This window comes from Dendronephthya gigantea, unplaced genomic scaffold, assembly GCF_004324835.1.
Source record: "Dendronephthya gigantea isolate DGI-Jeju-01 unplaced genomic scaffold, DenGig_1.0 000019F, whole genome shotgun sequence".
In the NCBI taxonomy this organism is placed as follows: Eukaryota; Metazoa; Cnidaria; class Anthozoa; order Malacalcyonacea; family Nephtheidae; genus Dendronephthya; species Dendronephthya gigantea.
In genome coordinates this window covers 465,139-487,754 of record NW_021163029.1, presented here as the reverse complement: position 1 = coordinate 487,754, position 22,616 = coordinate 465,139, and the positions used below count along the sequence as shown (strand labels likewise).

General features: G+C 37.0%; 1 protein-coding gene and 1 pseudogene across 1 annotated transcript; both read left to right on the top strand.

Annotated features, from left to right (window-relative positions):
- The first annotated feature begins 353 nt into the window (after window positions 1-353).
- Window positions 354-5,838, top strand: LOC114521166 (annotated as a pseudogene).
- Window positions 5,839-14,319: 8,481 nt separating this feature from the next.
- On the top strand, window positions 14,320-17,827 carry LOC114521026. Its single transcript, XM_028541416.1, has 4 exons — window positions 14,320-14,434; window positions 15,983-16,206; window positions 16,369-16,879; window positions 17,709-17,827. Exons 1-4 carry the CDS (start codon window positions 14,320-14,322, stop codon window positions 17,825-17,827), a joined length of 969 nt encoding a protein of 322 aa, XP_028397217.1.
- The last annotated feature ends 4,789 nt before the right edge of the window (window positions 17,828-22,616 follow it).

Here is a 22,616-nt window from a genome sequence, read left to right as displayed (position 1 = left end):
GTGATTCATATCCCACAAGGCTTTATCGAAATTATCCGGTTTCCGCATTCCGTATACTACCAGTTTTTCCAAATCGTCCGATAAAACGGGACCCTAATGATAATGTGCACTTTATTATTTATTTTTCAATATAGGAGTGCCGGCCTTTTAACAATAACTTTATATGGTCTAGTTTACTTCCTAGCCCAGTGCTTGTTTCTGATTGGGCAGCTTTACGGGTTCTTATTCGCTTCATTGATTTCTAGACAGGTTGCAAAAAGCCGCATAGGCTCGGAATATCGACCGTCCAATGAGAGACGTGAATTATTAACTAGGATTGCTCAATGAAGCGTGGAATGTTTACTGTGATGTCAGATTCTGACAATGTTACAGGATCAGAATCGAGCAAGATCATCGAATTTTACCTGTCCTGCTGGATTGTGAAATTTTTACACTAAAATCTTTGTTGGATAAAGGGATTCTCTCGATTTGGGCCGAGGTAAGTGTAAAGAAACCGAAAGAGTGACGCAAAACGTGTCGGGAAGAAAAACGAAGGACAATCGTAATTTAAAATCACAAGTATTGTCTTTTTTCAAGCTTGATTAGTTTTCTGTAACACATGAATGACTCTAAAATAAGGCCGCTTGAAATGGCTCTCTATGGGCTCTAAAGTTATATTTAAAGGCTTACATTTACTCAAAATAAATTTATTCCTTTAAAACTTCCATGCGAATTGGAAAATTTCTGTTCATGATTTGAAAACGTGCAAAAACAAATTCATAATTATCATTATACATCTGTCGAAAATCAACCATCACCCTGCTTTCTTAGGGGGATAAAAATAATTTAGTTTGACGCTTTTTAGTCTTTTAAATTGTAGTTATATAAAGTAGTATATGAGGAATGATAGTTTTCTTAAACGACGAATGTTTTATAATTCTTATTTTTGAGACTATTGTATGATACATTGGATTGCTCTCCCTTTTCTATTAAATAAAGTAGCAATCGAATTTCTAGCTAGCAAACTTTAGTAGCGTCAGAAATAGGGTTCCTGAATCCTGGCGAACACTACAGCCCATACTCTTAAAGCATCAGGGCATATTGTGCTTTTTACTTATTTAATTTCTAATTGGATCAAAATCTTACATTTGTCCCTTCTGAACTTGTTTTTATATTATATAAAGAACGTATATTCGCATGTTTGATTTCGGGATAAAAATTAACTACAGTAGCTTAGCCAGAGCAAATTTGTATTACATTCTTTAATAATAGTATATTTTAATCTGTCAGACGAAATTTTACGCTAGACGATACAAAACAATGGATCTACTATATTCATAAATCTTGAAGTTTATTACATATACCTACTATAAGTTCCTAACAAACTAAACTTGCTGTAATAAAGGTTTTTACTTCTAGTTCTAGTTTTATTAGTTTTATTTTTTTACCATTCACAATCAGGCATGTAAACACAATCATGACAATTAAACTATATATATATATATGAACTTTGTCTTTGACATTGAAATGTGATTTACAAATCATATATATAAACATGAATTATACTAACTATGGTGACTGGAGATTGTGTCATATTCTGGAATCGTAAATGCTATAAAGGAATTGGGTTTAGATCTTACATGAACGATAATTATGCATGCGAAGTGAAATATATGCATCTGAGGCTGAGACAACCGATAAAAGCTATAGTTATAAGTTTGAACCAATCTGGTTTAACGAAAGACTAATCTGTTTGAAAGACTAACTGCGGACAATTTTAACATAAAGATTGCGCCATGTCTAGTTATGGCTATATGATATCCAAATTTATTTAAATTTCTTCTAATCTTATATTCGTTAAATAACATTTGGTTCGTATTGCTATTAAAATGAACAGGTGGCCCCAGCAAAATCACAAACTACAAACAGGTCGACTTAATTAAGTAAGCCGAGCTAAAAGTCAGAGATCATCATATGCATGTAGTAATGTTAAATAAAAATTTCCCAAAATCTGAAAAACTCTCAACAGCTCGTTTTAGATTTTAGTGTTTGCACTGAAACTTGTTAACCTGTTTCGGGGTTTTTTCTATTACAGAGAGTCACGATGACTTTCGTACAAAACTTTGTACTTTTGCTCCTTTTTGTTGGTTCATTAGAAGGTAAGGTTTCATAATGGTTTTCAAATTATTTATCGATTGTCAATGACAATTTTAATATTGATTCGCTGGATAGTTTCGTTGTTAAATAAACAGCAAATGTTTGACGTACATTTTACTAGACATAAATTGTTTAAAATTGCAAATTCAATTGTTTAAATAACAGATGAAGAGAAAAAGGTTATTTTCATCCCTGGGAATAAATTTGATGGTGATGATGCATGGTGCAATATAACTACGCTTATTATAGTGTAGTCTTTTGCTACAGAGCAATTTCGGCAAGTGTACATTGTGAAACAATGTAGCTACCATCATGACACAATGATTGTGTGCTCGGTATTTTGCGATAGTATGTCGCTGTTTTTTGGTGATGATAAAGTCAACATTTTTTGCAGCTGGATCATGTAGGAATAACAATCATTTGAAATCAAAATACAGACGAGCTGAAGTGCCATCAGCTGTTTCGTCACCACCAGCCACGACCACTATGAATGCCGATACATCCGCTCCGACGCGTAAGTTTTCACAGATATAGTTTTCTTAAGTAATTGCATGCTAAGGTAAAGCCTTAGGCAAACACAGGACACTAGTTTTATCAGGTTTAAAGTCATCTTAATTGTTACTTTTTGCAATAAATATAGCCTGGAAAAAAACTGGGCAGTACCTTTTCACCCCCCCCCTCCCATTAGCGTCGCCAATTGTGAATCCCACTCCGTAACCAACAAATCCCATTCAGTTTTCAAATTTTGCTATCTACATATTGGTTACTTTTTTGAGGGTCCCTTACGTAATAGCAAAGGATTCTTTATCTGTATACTACATTGCAAAGTAAAAACTAAACTTGACCTGATGGTACTGTGCATATATGTTTCAGGTAAACTAGTATGTTACTTGGACTTCGAGAGTCAGCCTGAAACAGGCACCTCAATAAAAGACAAGTCGCAGAGTGGAAATGATGGTTACCGTGAGAAAGGTCTCCTACTGGTCAATTTCAAAGGCTGCGGTAACGCTGCGTACCTCTATTCTGGAGATATTTTATTCCATGGCGATACCTTCCAAGGAAAGCCATATGAAGGTAATACTAAATACTCAATTGTCTAGGAAAACAGTTGTATACTACGTACAGTGTTCGTTACGAAGGATTTCTCTCTTTTGAACTTGCTGATTGATTTGTACTTGCCAGCGTCAAAGCCCGAAATCTAGCTCGCCTCAAATGATGACTTCAAAATCGCGTACCCGTCCCGAAGGGAAATCAACCTATTTAGTCCGCTTAGGTTTATATTAATATCCACGCTTAAGTGTCAAGGTTACTAAATTGCAACTTCTTTTTGAATTAAGGTATAACAATTGCTGCTTGGGTGAGGATCCTAGAGCTCCCCGGCAGTCACTCTATCTTCGATACAATTGGTAGCAGCCATGAGTGTGGCCAATATCACTCGAAATCAACGATGGTAATGTCCGTTGGTTCCATCGAAATGAAACTCAACAAACTGTGTTCAGTGTTGAGGCAACTGGAGCCCCTGTCAAACAAGGTAATTCATTTTGGAATTCACCATAATTATCGTAGCTACAAGTCAGGTCTACGGGCTAAACAGATAGCTACCAATTACCGATTATCGAGTTTGTGTATATGATTCATACGCATCACGTCGGCGCATCAACCTATAATAGTATAGTTGTTAAATGCATATCAACGTCACGGTCGGCTATTGACCAACAATGCACACTATGATAGATTCTTTAAAAAAATCTTAATGAAACACACGTCAGAAAACATATTTTGACTTCACCATTTTAGCCACGTGGGTTCACGTCGCAGGCACATACGATGGAACAATTGGCAAATCAAAAATCTACGTCAATGGTGATTTAAAGAATATGTCTGTCAACGAATATGGCGGATACTTATCACGTGACTGGAACATGCGCGTTGGGATTGGTGACCACAAAAATTTCCGACCAGTATTAGGTTTCGTTGACGAGTTCCGCGTATATAACTATGCAGTCACCAAAAAGGAAGTCGATGATATGGTGAAGAAATGCAACTTCCAAGGTTAGTATAAACGACGTTCGTGCGGGACAAGAACGAATTCTAAATAAATTATAATTTGGACCATAATACATGATTCAAGATTCAGAAATAATATCAACTGAGGAGGGAGGCTTATAACTAACTATTAATTTTAGCTATTTTACCGTGCCTAATTTTTATATACTAATGTAGAAATTTGCAGAACTATCTTTTTTACCAACATTTACCAGCAGACAATTTAAATGAAATATACTAGAAAAAACATTCTCCGAAAAACAACATTGACTAAATAAACTCAAGATATGAGTTTAAAAAAATAAGGCAACAAGGTTGAAATAACACCACAAAATTGCTTAAAACTCATTCGTAGCATATTTTTTCTCATATTTTTTCCACATTTTTAACCTTTCATAGCTGCATGTAGTGTCGGACGCATTATTTTCTCTTTGGCCCAATGTTAGCTGGAAACTACCATTGTTTCTCCATTCACTTTATGTTACCAATCAGCAAGTCAATCTCATAAAACGTTTCTCATTTTTCAGCTGGAGGCACTACTACAGCCGTAACTCCACCTCCTGTCCCAGCACCAAAACCAGCGGTAGTAGGAGCACCTGCCCCACCTGCTCCACCCGTTTCGTTGACTCATGATGCTGTACTTATCAATGGTATGATTTAGCCTTTCCTTTTGTACTTACACGTACGAAAATATTAAAACCATTTAATTCAATTTTTCACTAAATTTTCTGAAAATACATATATACATGTTATGTATAAAAATGTACGAACAGATATATGAAGAATTATGTATTGTGCGAAATATCGTTCAACGAAGAAAGTATAGAATATTGCTATCCTATGCAAATATTTCGACATGAAGGCAGCGGCGGATCCAGAGTTAGGCTGAATCAATTACGAGGCTTAATTTTAAATTCAAAGTACTTTAATAGCAAGCTATTAGTTTTCAATTTCTAAAGAATATTGTCTTTAGTAATTTTTCATCCTTACCTGGATTTGCCACTGCATAAAGGATCAGATCTGCAGTGTGATCAGATCTATTATTCTTTTTCACATAAACAGTTTCACCTGATTTTACTTTATCAGATTAGGAGGGGGAAGTCTTACTAGACTTGAAGCAGCTTTGCTAAAAAAGTACATACAAGGTCACACTGATGACGGGTTTAATGGAGGGAGGATACATGGGTTAAAAGTGAACTAAAGTTTCAGCGATTTCTTTTCCGCAGACGACAAAGAAAAAGAAACCAGCGATGTCAAATCACCTGGCCAGGAAATGGAAGAAACGATCCTGAAGCGTTCCAAAGTCCTCCGCAAACTCCGCCACCACAAGAAGAACTCGCACTAACGGGTCATGTTAATAGACAACATTAACGACAACAGCGCACTAGCGTATAAGACTGGCAACTAGTTTCATATAATTTGCAATCTTTTGCAGAAGGAGTAAAATTAACCGACTAAGAAGATAACTATAAGACAATTTATTTAACTGTTTCTATTTAAACCTGTCCCTTTTGTTGCTTGTGCAACACTGTAATATACCAAAATTTGAACATTCTCAAAGAAATTGCAGTAAATATTTTGAGCTATAGTCAATCACTCTCCCGTAATTTGGAACTGTACATTTCTGTATTAATAAAGTTCAAATGTTTTCTTTATTATGCTGCCTGGATTATCGTTACGTACAAGATTTTGAGTATGGTATAGATTTTCCTCTTATAGGAATTGTTTCAGTGATTGAGACCTCTCTGGTCATAGAAGCAGGTGTAAACCTTTTCATCAAACTGTTATTTTTCTGACCGGGTATTGGTTGTTGTAATTGTCAATTTAACTTAGTTAGGATAGACACATCAAGATGCTCTTATCTGATATTCAGTTTTCCTTTAAATTGTCACTGTATAAATTGAAACTGTAAGTTCTGTAGGCAAAATTACCCAAATTACACCAGCGCGCAGGTTGTTTTATTTTTTTAATTTTTGTGCAATCCAGATTGTCTCAAGAGTCAAGATATAAACGTCAGCAACATTTTGATACATTTTTTTCAATATTATTTATTTAAGTTGTACATTACGTTAATCTCCTAGTCACCTGTCTTCCATTGCAATTTTGGAATGGCCAAAATACTCGTAACCCGACTGACTAAAGGCCATGTTACACGCTGCAATTTTTCTTGCAACTTGCAATGCACTTCTGCTTTTAAGAGATGTAAATTAGTGAAGAGTTTTCAAAATGTAAGTGTAAGTGTAAGAAACGCCATGGAATGTACCATAGAATGTACCTTCGGGCTAAATAGATAAATAGATAAACGAACAATGCGCTCAATCACGCATCTCGATTAACTACGACAACACACGATGCAACTGCGCGAGGAAATTGCGAAGCTTTCCGACGAATGTTTACAAACACCTAACGAGGATCCGGAATGACGTTTTATCCTGAACTTCAACACCACGTTTCCCATTGTGATTCAATGGAAACCCGAATTATCCACGAATGATCTTCAACAACAAACTAACAAATGCCGAAATACACACGTTTGACGTAACTTAGCACTGAAAAATAAACTTGTCTTTTAGTGTGCAAAATTCATATTTAAGAAACGTTTACCCAATATTGAGTTTGAAACCCTTCCTAAAATAGATGTAATGTCAACTCGTATGATATTTTTTGTTTCGTGATCTGCACTATGAGTTTTGTATGCAAGAGAGACTATCTTCATTAAAACAGAACTAGCGACAGGAAATATTATGAAATAGCGACAGGAAATAGTGCACAAATAAAACTCACACAAATTTCACCAATAAAACCGCAAATGAATTGATATTAAATAAACTTCTTTCGCAAAAAAAAGAAGTATCGAGAGTTGAAGTAATACAGTGCGTTTATTTTCTTGGTAAAACACCGCAGTGTTTTTACTTCTGCCGCAGCAAGCGAGCAACCCAACAGATTCTGATGTCTAATGGACAATTTGAGGCTCAAATCAAAATTTCCTTTTGACGCATTGTACGACGGTACCAGTGTTCATCGTTTTGTCTGACCGGTCATGAAACTTGCTAGCCATTCAAAGTGCAAACCAGAAATATGAATGTAGTCCACAAAGTCTACATTCTAGGTTTGGGTCGTGGTTTCAGGCAGCATTTCTACCCGTGCGTAACTACGTTTTTGGTTTAATTTTCAAGTATTGCGCATGTTCTTCAATTGTGTTGCGTCCTCAGCCAAAAATATCGCGCAAAATATGTCGTCGATGCACGTGTGAAACGAAAACCATATAGCGGACGTTTGGGTTGGTTTTGAAACAGGAGTACTCAAAGGTTGCTGTGTTTTACTTTATATTTTTCACTCTTTAGTACCTTCACGTTTTCCCACACTTAAATTGTTTTTCACTTCACCCCAGGTAAAAATCTAGGATCATACAAGTTATTCTCTGGCAGTGTTCAGGACATTCAATTCCATCAAACAGAACCACTTGTTGCATCTTGTGGCCTGGACAGATATCTCAGAATTCATCACATTGATACACGGCAAATTGTAGATAAGGTGAGAAATATGGGCTCCAGATCAAACAGTAGTTCAAAGTACTGTTAAAAAACGTTCAGCTTTATTAGATATGCTTGCTATATCCATTATATTATGAGGTCAGTGATCAGCGTCTTAATAATAAATCATCATAATTCTATTTTATTTAGATATACTTAAAATCCCGATTAAAGGGTCTCTTGTTTTCAAAAACACATACACAGGTAAAACAAATGATTTTCTACTATCTCCCCGTATCCACCTAATACCCCCCCCCCCCCCCTCATCCCTTTCTGTAACCCAGGCCCCTGCATTCCAGTGAAAAAGCCATCGAGCTGAGACCCTCAAAGTCCTTTTTATCCATAAAAGGTTTACTGAGTTCAGATTAATACCCCGGTGATCTAAAAATGCAGAAAAAGACTAGGGTTGAATTTTAGATTTCACATGTCCAAATGGCCGCTAGTTTCCGATTTTTTCTTCACGGCCAGATGAGCATTTTCTCATTATCAATTTGCCAGCTTTGTTACAGAATCTGTTGTAATACCACCCCTTATGACTTCTTTCTCATTTCTGCCTAAGAACAAAGAAAGAAAAATAGAGATTTTTGGCCGGAAAAGAACTCAACGTTGAAAAAATAGCTAAAATAAAAAAATTCTGCGAAAATGCTGCAGTGTCCATATATGCCAACAACCTGATCGCAACTGTTCGTGGCAGTTCATTTCTGAGAAAAATTGGCGGGGTTTTGGTTTTTGATATCACCGATGCTGCTACAGTCCGTCTTGACCATGATAATTTTCTTGAAAATAGTGCCTTTGATTTTGGTATTGTCGAAGCAGTTGTCCTTCGTGGAACTTTTCATTTTCACAGCAACAACGTTAGCTTCGTTCGAAACAAACTACGAGTAAATATTACTCTCGGTATATTGTATTTCGGACTTGGAGGTTCGCCAGTTAACATCACTTTTAAAAACACGCATTTTCTCGGGAACTACCTAAATATATTCAGGAGCAGTATTCTTGTTTATTCAAAGAAAACTGGATTCAATAATGTAACTTTGGATACCTGTGCATTTCGGGAGAATTATGGCTTGACAGGAATAATATTAATCATAGGTCAAACTTCATTCACATGCAAAAATTCTATCATCGATTCAAACAGGATTTTTCCTTGCACGACGGCCGTAATGATGTTGTCTTTGATCAACTCATAGATTCTGATTACGAATACAACATTTAAGAACAATTCCTGCCGAGCACTTTATGTCTCATTGAAAGAAACTACCTCGCTAAGAATAGAAGATTCCTCGTTTCTCCGGAACAGGAATTTGGACGGTTTCGGAAGCGCTATATAAAGATGGCATTTTCCCACCATTTTTTCAGTTATAAGTCGGAAGTTAACAGTTTTGATCAGACTTTTCAGGCTCTCAATGCATTGTTCCAAGAAAATATCGCTTCAATTTCCAGCGTTTTGGCGGTTATAGGAGGGAAAGTGAAATTAACACATTTTGAATAATTTTGCCCAGTTCCAAGGCGGTCAAATTGGTAATCGTGGTCAATCGGATCTGAGTTTAAACAATTGTGTGTTTAGGCAAACTATTCCGAAGATCACTACGAGTAATCGGATGGAATTTGTAGCATCTTCATTCCTAAGGCTTTATGGCACTGGAAACGCGGATATATATAATACAACATTCAATCGTATCACTGCACCTGTCGACGAACCAATAATCTTGATACCCAAAGCAGAGCAAATCTCATTGGACAACTCTTCCCTGAGTATCTGTTCCTTGGCTAACGCCATTGAAAAGACTAATTATCAATACTTCAGCCTAAACAGTCGTGATGACAGCGCACTCGCTCTCTCATGCAGGAAATGTGACTATAACCTCTACTCTTTGCAAAGAGGAATGGCGAGAGATTTGAAGGTAGACCCTAGTTTCCAGTGCCTCCCATGCCCGCGAGGCGCAGTATGTGTTCCATACATCAGATCAAAGTCGAACTTCTGGAGATATAAAACTAGTTCAAATCCGCCTACGTTGGCTTTAATCACTTGCCCGTTTGGCTACTGCAGGTCCCCGCCATCTGACAGCACTGAGTACAATGCATGTCAAGGTAAACGTACTGGTTTTATGTGTGGAATGTGTTCATCTGGCTATTCAGAGACTCTGTGGTTAACAAACTGTACTTTAACACGAAAATGCAACGACTATTGGTTCTGGATTGTATTTCTAGTGTATGTCTTCTTAATGGCAGCTCTCCTCGTCTTCAAACCTCCAATGATAAAATATTCTTTACGAAAGATTTTTTGGTTTAAAACGTTTATAGATGGCAGTCGCTTCGCAAACTGGCAAAAGGCTTCGTACCGTCACGTTGATCTGGCTCCTGAGGAGGACACTTAACAAAACAATCCATCGCTGTCTTCATCAGAACAAACAAAACAAGATAAAAGACAATTTTCGGGTTTATTGGAGATCATCTTTTATTTCTACCAAATATCACAACTGCTTCTCTGGTCGACTTCGCTGACCGAATTCTTTGAAACTGAATTTCTCATGCCCGTCCTTGTCTTCTTCAACTTCCAACCAGGTGTAACAAATCGTGGTTTTGTCTGTCCCATTCCAGGGCTGACACCAAAGACAAAGCTTCTTTTCAAAGTTGCTCAGGTCTTCGGGACGCTCGCTGCAATCTTTCTTCTCTATGCCTTCCACGTCCTCATTCGTTGCAAGAGAGGTTCTCTTCAACCTGACATTTCTCTCTACCTTCAAGCCAGCGTCAAAACAGTGTTCCTTGGCTACGTACGTGACCCTGGCTACTGTCAGTATTTCGCTACTTCGCTGTGCACCCGTTGCAGGAAAGCTAAGATGGTTCTACAATGGGAACGTCGTATTCTATGAATGGTGGCAATATGCATCGTTCATTTTCAATGCTATATTTGTCGTTCCATTCATATTCGTTCTTGCTTGGATTCCGTTCAAACTTTACAAAGATAAAATAACCGTCAGAAATTTTCTCCTAGCTATTGCATGTTTGTCCTTTGTCGTTCTTGTTTCAAAGGCTATTTCACATCGTTTGCCGATCTGAAGACGAACATGCGGAGGAAAGCGAAAATTTGAGCGCCTTGAAAGAGTTGCTTCTAGGTCCATACGCACAGCCAAATGAAACGAGCAAGCGAGGAGCTTTGTATTGGCAGAGCATTTTGATTGCTCGTCGATTTATTTTGGTTGTAATATTTTGCGTGGTGACCGAGCCATCCATCAGATTATTCTGCATGACGCTTGCTTGCCTTTTCATTCTATGGCTTCATCTCAAAATTAAACCATTTCAAAATTCTTTCTCGAACAACCTCGAGTCCATTTCCTTGATGTTTTTGATAGTTTTAGCTCTGTTAAACCTATTTAGGTCCGTGTTTTCTAGTTCTCATCAAAACATCGAGGGACCTTTGGTGCCAGTTTTTAAAGCTTTCAAATGGCTGGAGGTTCTTACTTTAGGGATGTTTCCTGCAATTCTTGTTCTTCTTGTATGCTTTGCGATTATTTCGATATTCGCTCGTTTTCTTTTCGTTTGCAGTAGGGCTTGTCTTGAATGTTTCTCCAGACTTTGTCGCAAGAGGTGTTTGCGAAGGCCGAAGTGATTCGAATACTACTTTTCTGATAAACGTTTGTGACAGGAGCGACGATAAATAGCGAGACTCTTGTCGTGTGTATTGTAAGATACTTGCAAAGTTAAGTTTAGTTGATAAAGTTGATTTTTTCTAGCCAATTGGTAACATAATAAAAAAGTAGTTGTGTTGTGACATAAGCGCATCTTTTCGTGTGTATTGCAAAGTTGAGTTTAGTTGATAAAGATGATTCTTTCTAGCTAATTAAAATCATAAAAAAGCAACTGTACTGTGACAAATGCTTTATTGAAAACCTGTTTTATAAATGTTTTGGAAATATAATATACTGAAAATGCAAACTTCATCCGCGTCTCTTTTTCTTATACTATAGTCTATACGAATTCGGTACGTCTTTTAAAATCGCTTTGATTTTTCAGAAAAATCATGTCTGTGCATCTTAGAAAACGTGACAGAGAAATTGCGTCAAGTTATTTTTGTTTGTACGTTTTCGACGAAATTCACTAAATAAATAAATGAATAAAGGAACCAACCGAGTGCTTTGAAATATAAAAAGAAACTCGACGTTTTGGTGCCGTTTTTGTCAGTAGATTAAGTCGCATGGCTTAGAATGAAATTAAGTTAAGTCATATAATATTTTACGCAGCTGCTCAGTGTATATTAAGGGAGTGTACTATCAAATAAGTGAAATAACCCATATTATTCAAGATTTAATATCCGCTTTAATATTCAGTACAGTACGTACAGATCGATAATGTCATGTGCGCTACAAGCAAAAATCGCCATATAAGACACAGCTTTGAATCTTTAGTTAGTTTTAAAGAAATTACTCTTAAATATATACTTAAAGTTAAATTTTGAATTTATTACGGAACACTTTATTATGAAAACGAAAAAAAAGCAAAAAATAAAATTGAAAATATAGGCGCAAAATGGACTTCCTGTTTGAAAAGGAATTTCATTATGTTCTGTGATGCCCTGCTTATGATAAATTGTTTTCTTCACTTTCTCAGAAGTTCTTTGTACAATTGAGCTGTCAGTTATATCACTGTAACTTTGATTGCTCGTCATTGCTTGCGCTTGTTTTAATCAGAAGATGCTGTTGATCTGGTTGGCAGGATTGTATGCAGTCTTAGTATATTCCTCTGGTGAGAAGGATATCTTTGTTTTTTAAAACTCTCTTCGAAATGTTAAGTAATCGACCTTCTCATTTAAACTTTAAGCTGATGATTAGAGATTTCACATGATTTGTGACATCTGTAAAAAAACTATTACGCGATAGAATTCCGTAACTTTCTTATTTTACAGCTGTTTTATTTTCCAATTCTTGTGCGTCGCTCACTTTGCCTAGTGAAATTCCTGCAGATGCTAACCAAATAGTCCACCTGTATGGGTGTTACGAAATATACACCATTTGTTTAATCCTTTCATTATATTTCAGTGTGTCGTGAATCATCTCAACACTCAATCTATGTATCGCGTTTCAATGGGAATGATACGACAAATTGCGGTACTCCAATATTCCCTTGTCGCAGTATATCTTATGGCATTCTACAACTGACAGAAGGGTCAGTAATCTACCTGGATGGCAAAGAAACGGCCAAAAACCCTTACCAATGCGAAAACCAAGATCCTGGACAACCGGGAATTCGTATTAATTAAAGCATATTATTCGTCAGTATCAGATCACGTGCTTACATCTCGTGTCTCCATGGAAACCCCTGGTTGGTGAACGGAACTAAGCTAATGAACGGTGTACAAGTTGGTTTTCTCGGTCTAAACTTTTTGAATACATCTTTTCGCTTTTTTGACACCTCTGTATTTGCAAAGGATACCGTATTTGCGGAGACGAAACTTACCAGCATGCATATTGAAGTGTTGAACCTGCGGCAATTTGATCTGACGTTGGATTCTGTTATCTTCCAACAGAATAAAGCGTGCATACGAATTGAGGTCGACACTGGGATTGAGGTCTCCATAAACGTAACTAATACGTCTTTCCTTCAAAATGGAAATTCTCTTTCGTCAATTCTTTTTTTATATTGCCGCGAGGGAAATTCTACGATCAGCATTGAAATGAGAAACTGCAGTTTTAAGGAAAACCTCTTTGAGGGATATGGAATGATTTTCATTATAAACCAACTTGGAGCGACGAAGCTTGCAGTCAATCGACTGAGGATGGAAGAAAATAGTCACACAAACGCGAGCGACGAATATGACAGCATGTTTACTCTTTTCACCGACGAATTGTTCATGACATTTGATCACGGGTTTATTTACAAAACATTTGCCACTTCTCTTTCTGTGATTGGAGGTTCAGCGCACATGAACATCTCAAACTTTCAATTAGACGGATACAATTCGATCATTTTCGCTGGTGGTTTATTTGAAGTGTTTGTCGTCGCTGAATGTAACCTTCACATTCGTGATTCTTGTTTTCGTAATGGCAGAAACACTGGTTCGGGCGGTATAATTACAATCGACGCGTCGTTTTCGATGCTAACTATTCAAAACTCAAATTTTGAGAACATTTCGACATCAAATTACGGTGGAGTGATATATATTGGTAACGTGGTATATATTGGTAAGAACCAAGAACCACCAGAATCGAAGAATTCCGTCTTTCTAAGTATAATTAACTCATCGTTCTCAGGAATCGTAACGGGAGCCAATGCTGCGGTGTTCATACTTGCCAACAACCTTATTGCAATTGTTCGTGGCAGTTCATTTCTGAGAAATATTGGCGGGGCTTTGTTTATTATTATCGACGAAGCTGCTACAGTTCGTCTTGACGATGATAATTTTCATGAACATAGCGCCATTGATTTTGGTATTGTGCAAGCGGATGTCTCACCTGAAACGTCGACATTTAATCTTCAAACCAACAACGTGAGCTTCGTTCGAAACAAACTGTCAGGAATTGGCGCTTTAGGTGTATTGTATTTGGCACTTGAAGATACACCAGGTGATGTCACTTTAAAAAATACGCGTTTCCTCGGAAACCTAAATATGGCTGGTAGCAGTATTTTTGTTTCTTCAAATAAATCTAGATTAAATAATGTAACTTTGGATGACTGTGTATTTCGGGAGAATATTGGCTTGACAGGAATAATAACAATCATAGGTCAAACTTCACTGACATGCAAAAATTCTATCATCGATTCAAACAGGATTATTCCTTGCACGACGGCCGTAATATTGCTGTTATTGAACAATTCAAAGATTCTGATTACAAATACAACATTTAAGAACAATTCCTGCAAAGCACTTAATGTTTTATTGGAAGGAACTACCTCGCTAAGAATAGAAGATTCCTCGTTTTTCCGGAACAGGAATTTGGACAGTTCAGGGGCGCAATAGAATTAGCATTTCTCCCGATTTGTTCAGTTATAAGTCGCAGGAAGAAAACTGTTTTAACCGGATCTTTCAGGTTGTTATTGTCAATGTATTGTTCAAAGAAAATATCGCTTTAGTTTCCAGCGTTTTGGCGGTCACAGGAGTAAAAGTGAAATTAACAAATTGCACAATTTTGAATAATTTTGCCCGGTTCCAAGGCGGTGACATTGTTAATCGTGGTCAAGCGGATCTGAGTTTATATCATTGTGTGTTTAGGCAAACTATTCCGAAGATCATTGCGAGTAATGGGGCGGAATTTGTAGCCTCATCTTTCCTACGATGCTACAGCACTGGAAAGGGGGATATATATAATACAACATTCAATCGCATCACTTAACCTGTCGACGAACCAATAATCCTGATACCCAAAGCAGAGCAAATATCATTGGATAACTCTTCCCTGAGTATCTGTCCCTTGGCTAACGCCATTGAAAAGACTAATTATAAATACTTCAGCCTAAACAGTCGTGATGACAGCGCACTCGCTCTCTCATGCAGGAAATGTGACTATAACTTCTACTCTTTGCAAAGAGAACGGGGAGAGGATTGAATGTAGACTCTGGTGTCAAGTGCCTCCCATGCCCGCGAGGCGCAATATGTATTCCATACATTAGATCAAAGTCAAACTTTTGGGGATATAAAACTAGTTCGAATCCACCTACGTTGGCTTTCTCACTTGCCCGTTTGGCTACTGCAGGTCCCCGCCATCTGACAGCACTGAGTACAATGCATGTCAAGGTAAACGTACTGGTTTTATGTGTGGTGTGTTCATCTGGCTATTCCAGGCTATCTGGTCAACGAACTGTACTTTAACACGAAAATGCAACGACTATTGGTTCTGGATTGTATTTCTAGTGTATGTCTTCTTAATGGCAGCTCTCGTCGTCTTAAACCTCCAATGATAAAATATCCTTTACGACAGATTTTTGGTTTAAAACGTTTATAGATGGTAGCCGCTTCGCAAACTGGCAAACGGCTTTATACCGTCACGTTGATCTGGTTCCTGAGGACGACACTGAACAAAACAATCAATCGCTGTCTTCATTAGAGCAAACAAAACAAGATAAAAGACAATTTTCGGGTTTATTGGAAATAATCTTTTATTTCTACCAAATATCACAACTGCTTCTCTGGTCGACTTCGCTGACCGAATTCTTTGAAACTGAATTTCTCATGCCCGTCCTTGGCTTCTTCAACTTCCAACCAGGTGTAACAAATCGTGGTTTTGTCTGCCCAATTCCAGGGCTGACACCAAAAACAAAGCTTCTTTTTAAAGTTGCTCCGGTCTTCGGGACGCTCGCTGCAATCTTTCTTCTCTATGCCTTCCACGTCCTCATTCGTTGCAAGAGAGGTTTTCTTCGACCTGACATTTCTCCCTACCTTCAAGCCAGCGTCAAAACAGTGTTCCTTGGCTACGTGACCCTGGCTACCGTCAGTATTTCGCTAATTCGCTGTGTCCCCGTTGCAGGCAAGCTCAGATGGTTTTACAATGGAAACGTCGTATGCTAAGAATGGTGGCAATATGCATCGTTTATTTTCAATGCCATCTTTGTCGTTCCATTCATATTAGTTCTCGCTTGGATTCCGTTCAAACTTTACCATAAAATAACCGTCAGAAATTCCTCTAGCTGTTGTTTGTCCTCTGTCGTTCTTGTTTCAAAGGCTAGTCCGCATGTTTGTCGATCTGAAGACGAACATGCCGAGGAAAGCGAAAATTTGAGCGCTTTAAAAGAGTTGCTTCTAGGTCCATACGCACAGCCAAATGAAACGAGCAAGCGAGGAGCTTTGTATTGGCAGAGCATTTTGATTGCTCGTCGATTTATTTTGGTTGTAATATTTTGCGTGGTGACCGAGCCATCCATCAGATTATTCTGCATGACGCTTGCTTGCCTTTTCATTCTATGGCTTCATCTCAAAATTAAACCATTTCAAAATTCTTTCTCGAACAACCTCGAGTCCATTTCCTTGATGTTTTTGATAGTTTTAGCTCTGATAAACCTGTTTAGGTCCGTGTTTTCTAATTCTCATCAAAACATCGAGGGACCTTTGGTGCCAGTTTTTAAAGCTTTCAAATGGCTGGAGGTTCTTACTTTAGGGATGTTTCCTGCAATTCTTGTTCTTCTTGTATGCTTTGCGATTATTTCGATATTCGCTCGTTTTCTTTTCGTTTGCAGTAGGGCTTGTCTTAAATGTTTCTCCAGACTTTGTCGCAAGAGGTGTTTGCGAAGTGATTCGAATACTACTTTTCTGATAAACGTTTGTGACAGGAGCGACGATGAATAGCGAGACTCTTGTCGTGTGTATTGTAAGATACTTGCAAAGTTAAGTTTAGTTGATAAAAGCCCCGTTTACACTACACTGAATTTATCAGCACGGCACGGCTAAAATGGGCACCCGTACCCAATTTTATTAGTGTTCAGGCTACCAAAACAAAGGCCGAGTACAGATGAAATGGGTACGGGTGCCCATTTTAGCCGTGCCGTGCCAATAAATTGAGTGTAGTGTAAACGGGGCTAAAGTTGATTTTTTCCAGCCAATTGGCAATTAACATAATAAAAAAGCAGTTGTATTGTGACATAAGCGCATTATTGAAAAACATGTTTAATAAATGATTATAATTATAATCTAAACTGTAAACTTCATCCGCGTCTGTTTTTGTTATTCTATAGTCTATACGAATTCAGTACGTCTTTTAAAATCGCTTTGATTTTTGAGAAAAATCATGTGTGTGCATCTTAGAAAACGTGCCAGAGAACTTGCGTCAAGTTATTTATGTTTTTACGTTTTGGTTTATGTACGTTTTTATTTATGTTTGTACGTTTCCATTTCAGGCGGATCCAGGGTTAGGCTGAATAAATTACGAGGCTTAATTTTAAATTCAAAATACTTTAATAGCAAGCTATTGGTTTTCAATTTCTAAAGAATTGCATACAAGGTCACACTGATGAAGGATTTCATGGAGAGAGGATACATGGGTTATAAGTGCGATTTATTTTTCGCAGACGACAAAGAAAAAGAAGCCAACGATGTCAAATCACCTGGCCAAGAAATGGAAGAAACGATCCTGAAGCGTTCCAAAGTCCTCCGCAAACTCCGCCACCACAAGAAGAACTCGCACTAACGGGTCATGTTAATAGACAACATTAACGACAACAGCGCACTAGCGTATAAGACTGGCAACTAGTTTCATATAATCTGCAATCTTTTGCAGAAGGAGTAAAATTATCCGACTAAGAAGATAACTATAAGACAATTTATTTAACTGTTTCTATTTAAACCTGTCCCTTTTGTTGCTTGTGCAACACTGTAATATACCAAAATTTGAACATTCTCAAAGAAATTGCATTAAATATTTTGAGCTATAGTCAATCACTCTCTCGTAATTTGGAACTGTACATTTCTGTATTAATAAAGTTCAAATGTTTTCTTTATTATGCTGCCTGGATTATCGTTACGTACAAGATTTTCAGTATAGTATAGATCTTCCTCTTAGAAATTAATTGTTTCAGTCATTGAGACCTCTCTGGTCATAGAAACAGCTGTAAACCTTTTCATCAAACTGTTATTTTTCTGACCGGGTATTGGTTGTTGTAATTGTCAATTTTACTTTGTTAGGATAGACACATCAAGATGCTCTTATCTGATATTCAGTTTTCCTTTAAATTGTCAATGTATAAATTGAAACTGTAAGTTCTGTAGGCAAAAGTAGCCAAATTACACCACGCGCGCGGGTTATTTTACTCATGCAATCCAGATTGTCTCAAGATATAAACGACAGCAACATTTTGATACATTTTTTCAATATTATTTATTTAAGTTGTACTTTACGTTAATCTCCTAGTCACCAGTCTTCCATTGCAATTTTGGAATGGCCAAATTACTAGTAATCCGACCGACTAAAGGCCATGTTACAATGGCCCGACTAAAGGACAAGTTGCAATGCACTTTTACTTTTAAAAGATGTAAATTAGTGTCTTGAAAATGTAAGTGTAAGAAACGCCATGGAATGTAATGACAAAAGTTTGGTCGTTGCCAAATTTACATCACTCAAAAGAGGAATTGCATTGCAAGTTGCAGGAAAAATTGCACCGTGTAACAGGGCCTTAAGACAACAAACTTTACAGGAATATAAGTAAACATTAGAATAAAATGTTCATGAGCATGCCAGCATGGTCCATTGGGCTAAAAAAATAATAAACAGTGTCACTGTGTTGCAGAGAAAGGGAAAAATTTTAAACGAATTTTAAAAAAACAGAACTGACATATTTTACACTGTTTAAAAAATATACATTTGGAGTCAAGTCTATAACTATTTGTAAAATCACAGTGTTGTAAAATTAATATCTACATAGTTTCTTTTATTTCGTTCACTGGGAATATTTTCAGAAATATTCCCTATATTAGAGAGATTTGTTCGCATATTAAACTGCGATATTTCTTAAAATATTCGGTCCTGTCGGTTTATTCAACACCAATTCTGTTCGCTCTATTTCTTAATGACGGAGTGTTTGTTCAAAGAAATTAAAAACATGTGAAATTTGGACAACTTTTGAATCAATAGACTCGCTCAATCCTTTGATCAGAACCGACGCGCTGAAATAGATGGAATCCCTCATATCTCAAAATATGCTGACATTTTGAAATTATTTTAGGGTTATTAAAAAGATATTCGAATAAAACCACAGAATCAATGAATTTCCACAATGCTTTCGCTAATCGCTATAGACCACTTGCATTACCCGCCATTTTGGGGGAAAATGTCATAGTTTTCAAATCTTTCACTTTGATCTTTGATGAAATTGACACACTGTTACTTGCATCTGTCAGTGCATTGTTTTAGCGCATAAGTAAAAATCGCTTATTAGACTGCCTATGGTAATACCTGTGATGTTGTCCATGATTATTACTATTACACTGCCCAATTTGAAAATAAAATTGACATAATATACGCAGATCATCATTTATCAAGGCAATACCAAGGAATTTTAAGAAATTTAGGTAATGTCTCAGCAACTATATCAGGGCCAGCCCAAAAGTGGAGATCCAGTTACTGGACTGTGTTATGGAAACCTACAATATATTTTCTACTTTTCAAACTTGTTACAAAATTGACTTCCAAATTATTTTAGACACTTATAAGTTGCCCTCCAGTCATCTGCTTTCACCACCCCCTTCTAGAAATCCTATATCAGTGCCTGACTATAGCTGCTAGTATGGCACCTGGTGTAGCTTTTCTTTTAGTTGCAGTGATTTCATGTTTCAAACTTTGACAAATGCAAGGGGGTTCTCACTCTTGATTATCCTTAATGACCCCATGCATTACCTAGCCCTCTTGGGGGTATGGTTTAGGAAATTAAGAAGGTTTGTTAAAGATTTGATGAGACACAATCCTTAATCAATGTGCAGTTCATGTGTATGATACATTGTATTTTGCTTCATTGCAATGTTTCAGAACAGAAAATGCAAGCTATCTCTTGCTTTTTTTCCAATTAGCATCTTATTCCTGCAAAATAAGAGGGATCTGATAAGTCTCACAGTGCTCAATTTAGTCTACCCTTTATTAATAGTTAATAGTGGGTACAATTAAGGTACAGAAAGAATAATTATTAAACCCTGATAAATTTTGTCAAAGAAAATATTATTAGAAAATATAACTACTGATAGATGCTTTATATACTAAAGTCCAAACAGAAGAAATGAAGATATTTTAATTTTTTAAAACCCTTTGTAGTTGCTTACCTGATTTCCTCCTCAATAAAGCATTTAGAGCGCATCACAAGAACAGCAAGAAACCACTTCTTTGTTCAATTTTTAAAAAAAGGAACACCCGAAAGGAAACAATTTGAACTTCTTAGTTAAAAAACAAAAATTGGGGGGGAAAATATTCACCAAGCACCAAAAGTATTTTTAGTCAAAACCCCAGAAGCAGATGGGCATGATATAATTGGATTGTGGTATGTCTGTGAATGTGATCATTACCATGGTCATTTAGGACCATTTGGGCTGTGGCGTGGGCTTTGGGCTGTGGCGTGGGCAAAGCCCATAGCCAGAATTTAAAAATGACAACCACTAGGGAGGGGAGGAATCTGTACAAATAGGATATATTATGCATTGTTTTCAAAAGTTCTTTGTCTCTTTCTTTTGTCATTGCTATGCCCCTATAAGAACAGTCATATGCAAGTAAGTTGCGGAAAAATTCCTAGGGCAAAGCCTAAAATCCGCCATGCTTTCTGCTTCACTTGGAGATGGGCCAGATGGCGAGCACTTCCAGCAGGAATTATAGCAGAGCTCAGCGATCGTTTCCCACAAAACATAGCACAAAATAAAATTCTTTAAAATTCTTTATTCTATATTTTTCATTTACCTTTTTATGCCGGAAACTCTTTGTACATTATTAGCCTTTCCAATAGGACCACTCCAACCAGAGTAGACGTCATACTTTTCACCTGAAAACCTTCATTTTCTAAAATACGAATGAGTTCCATTTTCATCAATTGGAATTTATTGTCGTTGCCCTTTTCTTCTAGGAGAGTTAATGTTAATCCTATAACATTAAAGTTTTCCCCATTTATGTGCGACCATGGAAACACTCCAGTCTGTCTAATTATTTCAGAGAGTCGTTCCACTTCTTCTTTGTCGCCGTACAACTTAATGCTTCCCGGCCCTCCCTTGTCGAGAGAAGAAGCACAGTTAATACTTGACTGAATTTGCAAATGCCTGTATTTGACCGACATAGTCTCATCAGATTCTGTAAAATGTATCAATTTGTGCTATTTTCTTATTTTTCTAATTTCTAGCATAGACCACGTGATTTGAAACCATTTTAGATCACATGGTCTGAAATGGTTAAGTTTTATTGGCTACTCTATGGTACCAACTGGTGTAGCTTTTCTTTTAGGGGCTGTCTTTTCTTCTATGGGCTGTGCAGAGTCTTTTCAGCCCGGCTTTCAGGACAATGTCTTCTGGATTGTCTATTTAGCTGATCTAGGTATAAAAATCAACTAATCAGAAGCCAGATCTTCGACAAAACTGAATTATCATTTCCTTCATTGCATTATGACTTCGACACTCGAAATATCAAGTAATTTTATTATATTTAGGCAAAAACACGCTTATTTTTTCTCAACTGTAAATTAGAATTTAAATTTTTCGCCCTTTATACTATTAGTTAGAAAAATAAGGACAAATAACACCAGGCACATGATAACTCAGTTTTGTCGAGACGCCTTATGACGTCATGATCTCAGATCAGCTGGATGATGGTACTTTTAGCCATAAGTATAGCTCATAGACATTATATCTACGGTATAGCTCAGTGTTTTTGCTCATTGTTTTGTGTCACATGTGTTGGCCGCACGTGCTAACTTTCGGTGAGCTTGGCAAGACGCCTAGGCAAGTGTCATGAAGATTTTTTCAAGATGAAAGTTGCTTTTGTGAAAAATCTGAAGACCCCCTCCATCCTTCTTTTGAAAAATGTTAAATCAAATCAGGACATCGCACTAAAGTTTTTTGTTTAAATCGGCATTTATTTGTCAAAAATTCTCAATTCTTCTACCGATTTACTCAGTTAAAAGTTCTAACATGACAGTTGCCAAGCAAATTACGCATGCGCACATTGTACGAAAGTAAAATCGTGTAATTTGGCTTCAGTTTCACATCTGTGTCTGTCTCATATGTACTTGAAGGTAAGATTATGAGCTGGGGCGAGTTGTATAAAAAGCTGGTTAGTGGTTAACTTTTAACTGTAGTTCGTGACCAGTGAACTCTAATAATTTTATTTCGTTATTTTACTGATTGCACTGTTCGTCACAGAATTGGCCAATCAGAATCGTGAATTTCTGAGTTAACCAGAATTTAACCATGCAAAATGTAGTGAAGAGTTTCATACAACTGGCCCCAGAACTGCTGAA

Coding starts and splice junctions, on each gene's coding strand:
- LOC114521026 (XM_028541416.1), top strand. CDS start 14,320: ATGGCTGGTAGCAGTATTTTTGTTTCTTCAAATAAATCTAGATTAAAT. Junction 14,435..15,982: donor AGGAATAATAACAATCATAG/GTCAAACTTCAC, acceptor TTCTTTTTAAAG/TTGCTCCGGTCTTCGGGACG. Junction 16,880..17,708: donor TCGTTTTCTTTTCGTTTGCA/GTAGGGCTTGTC, acceptor TATTTTTCGCAG/ACGACAAAGAAAAAGAAGCC.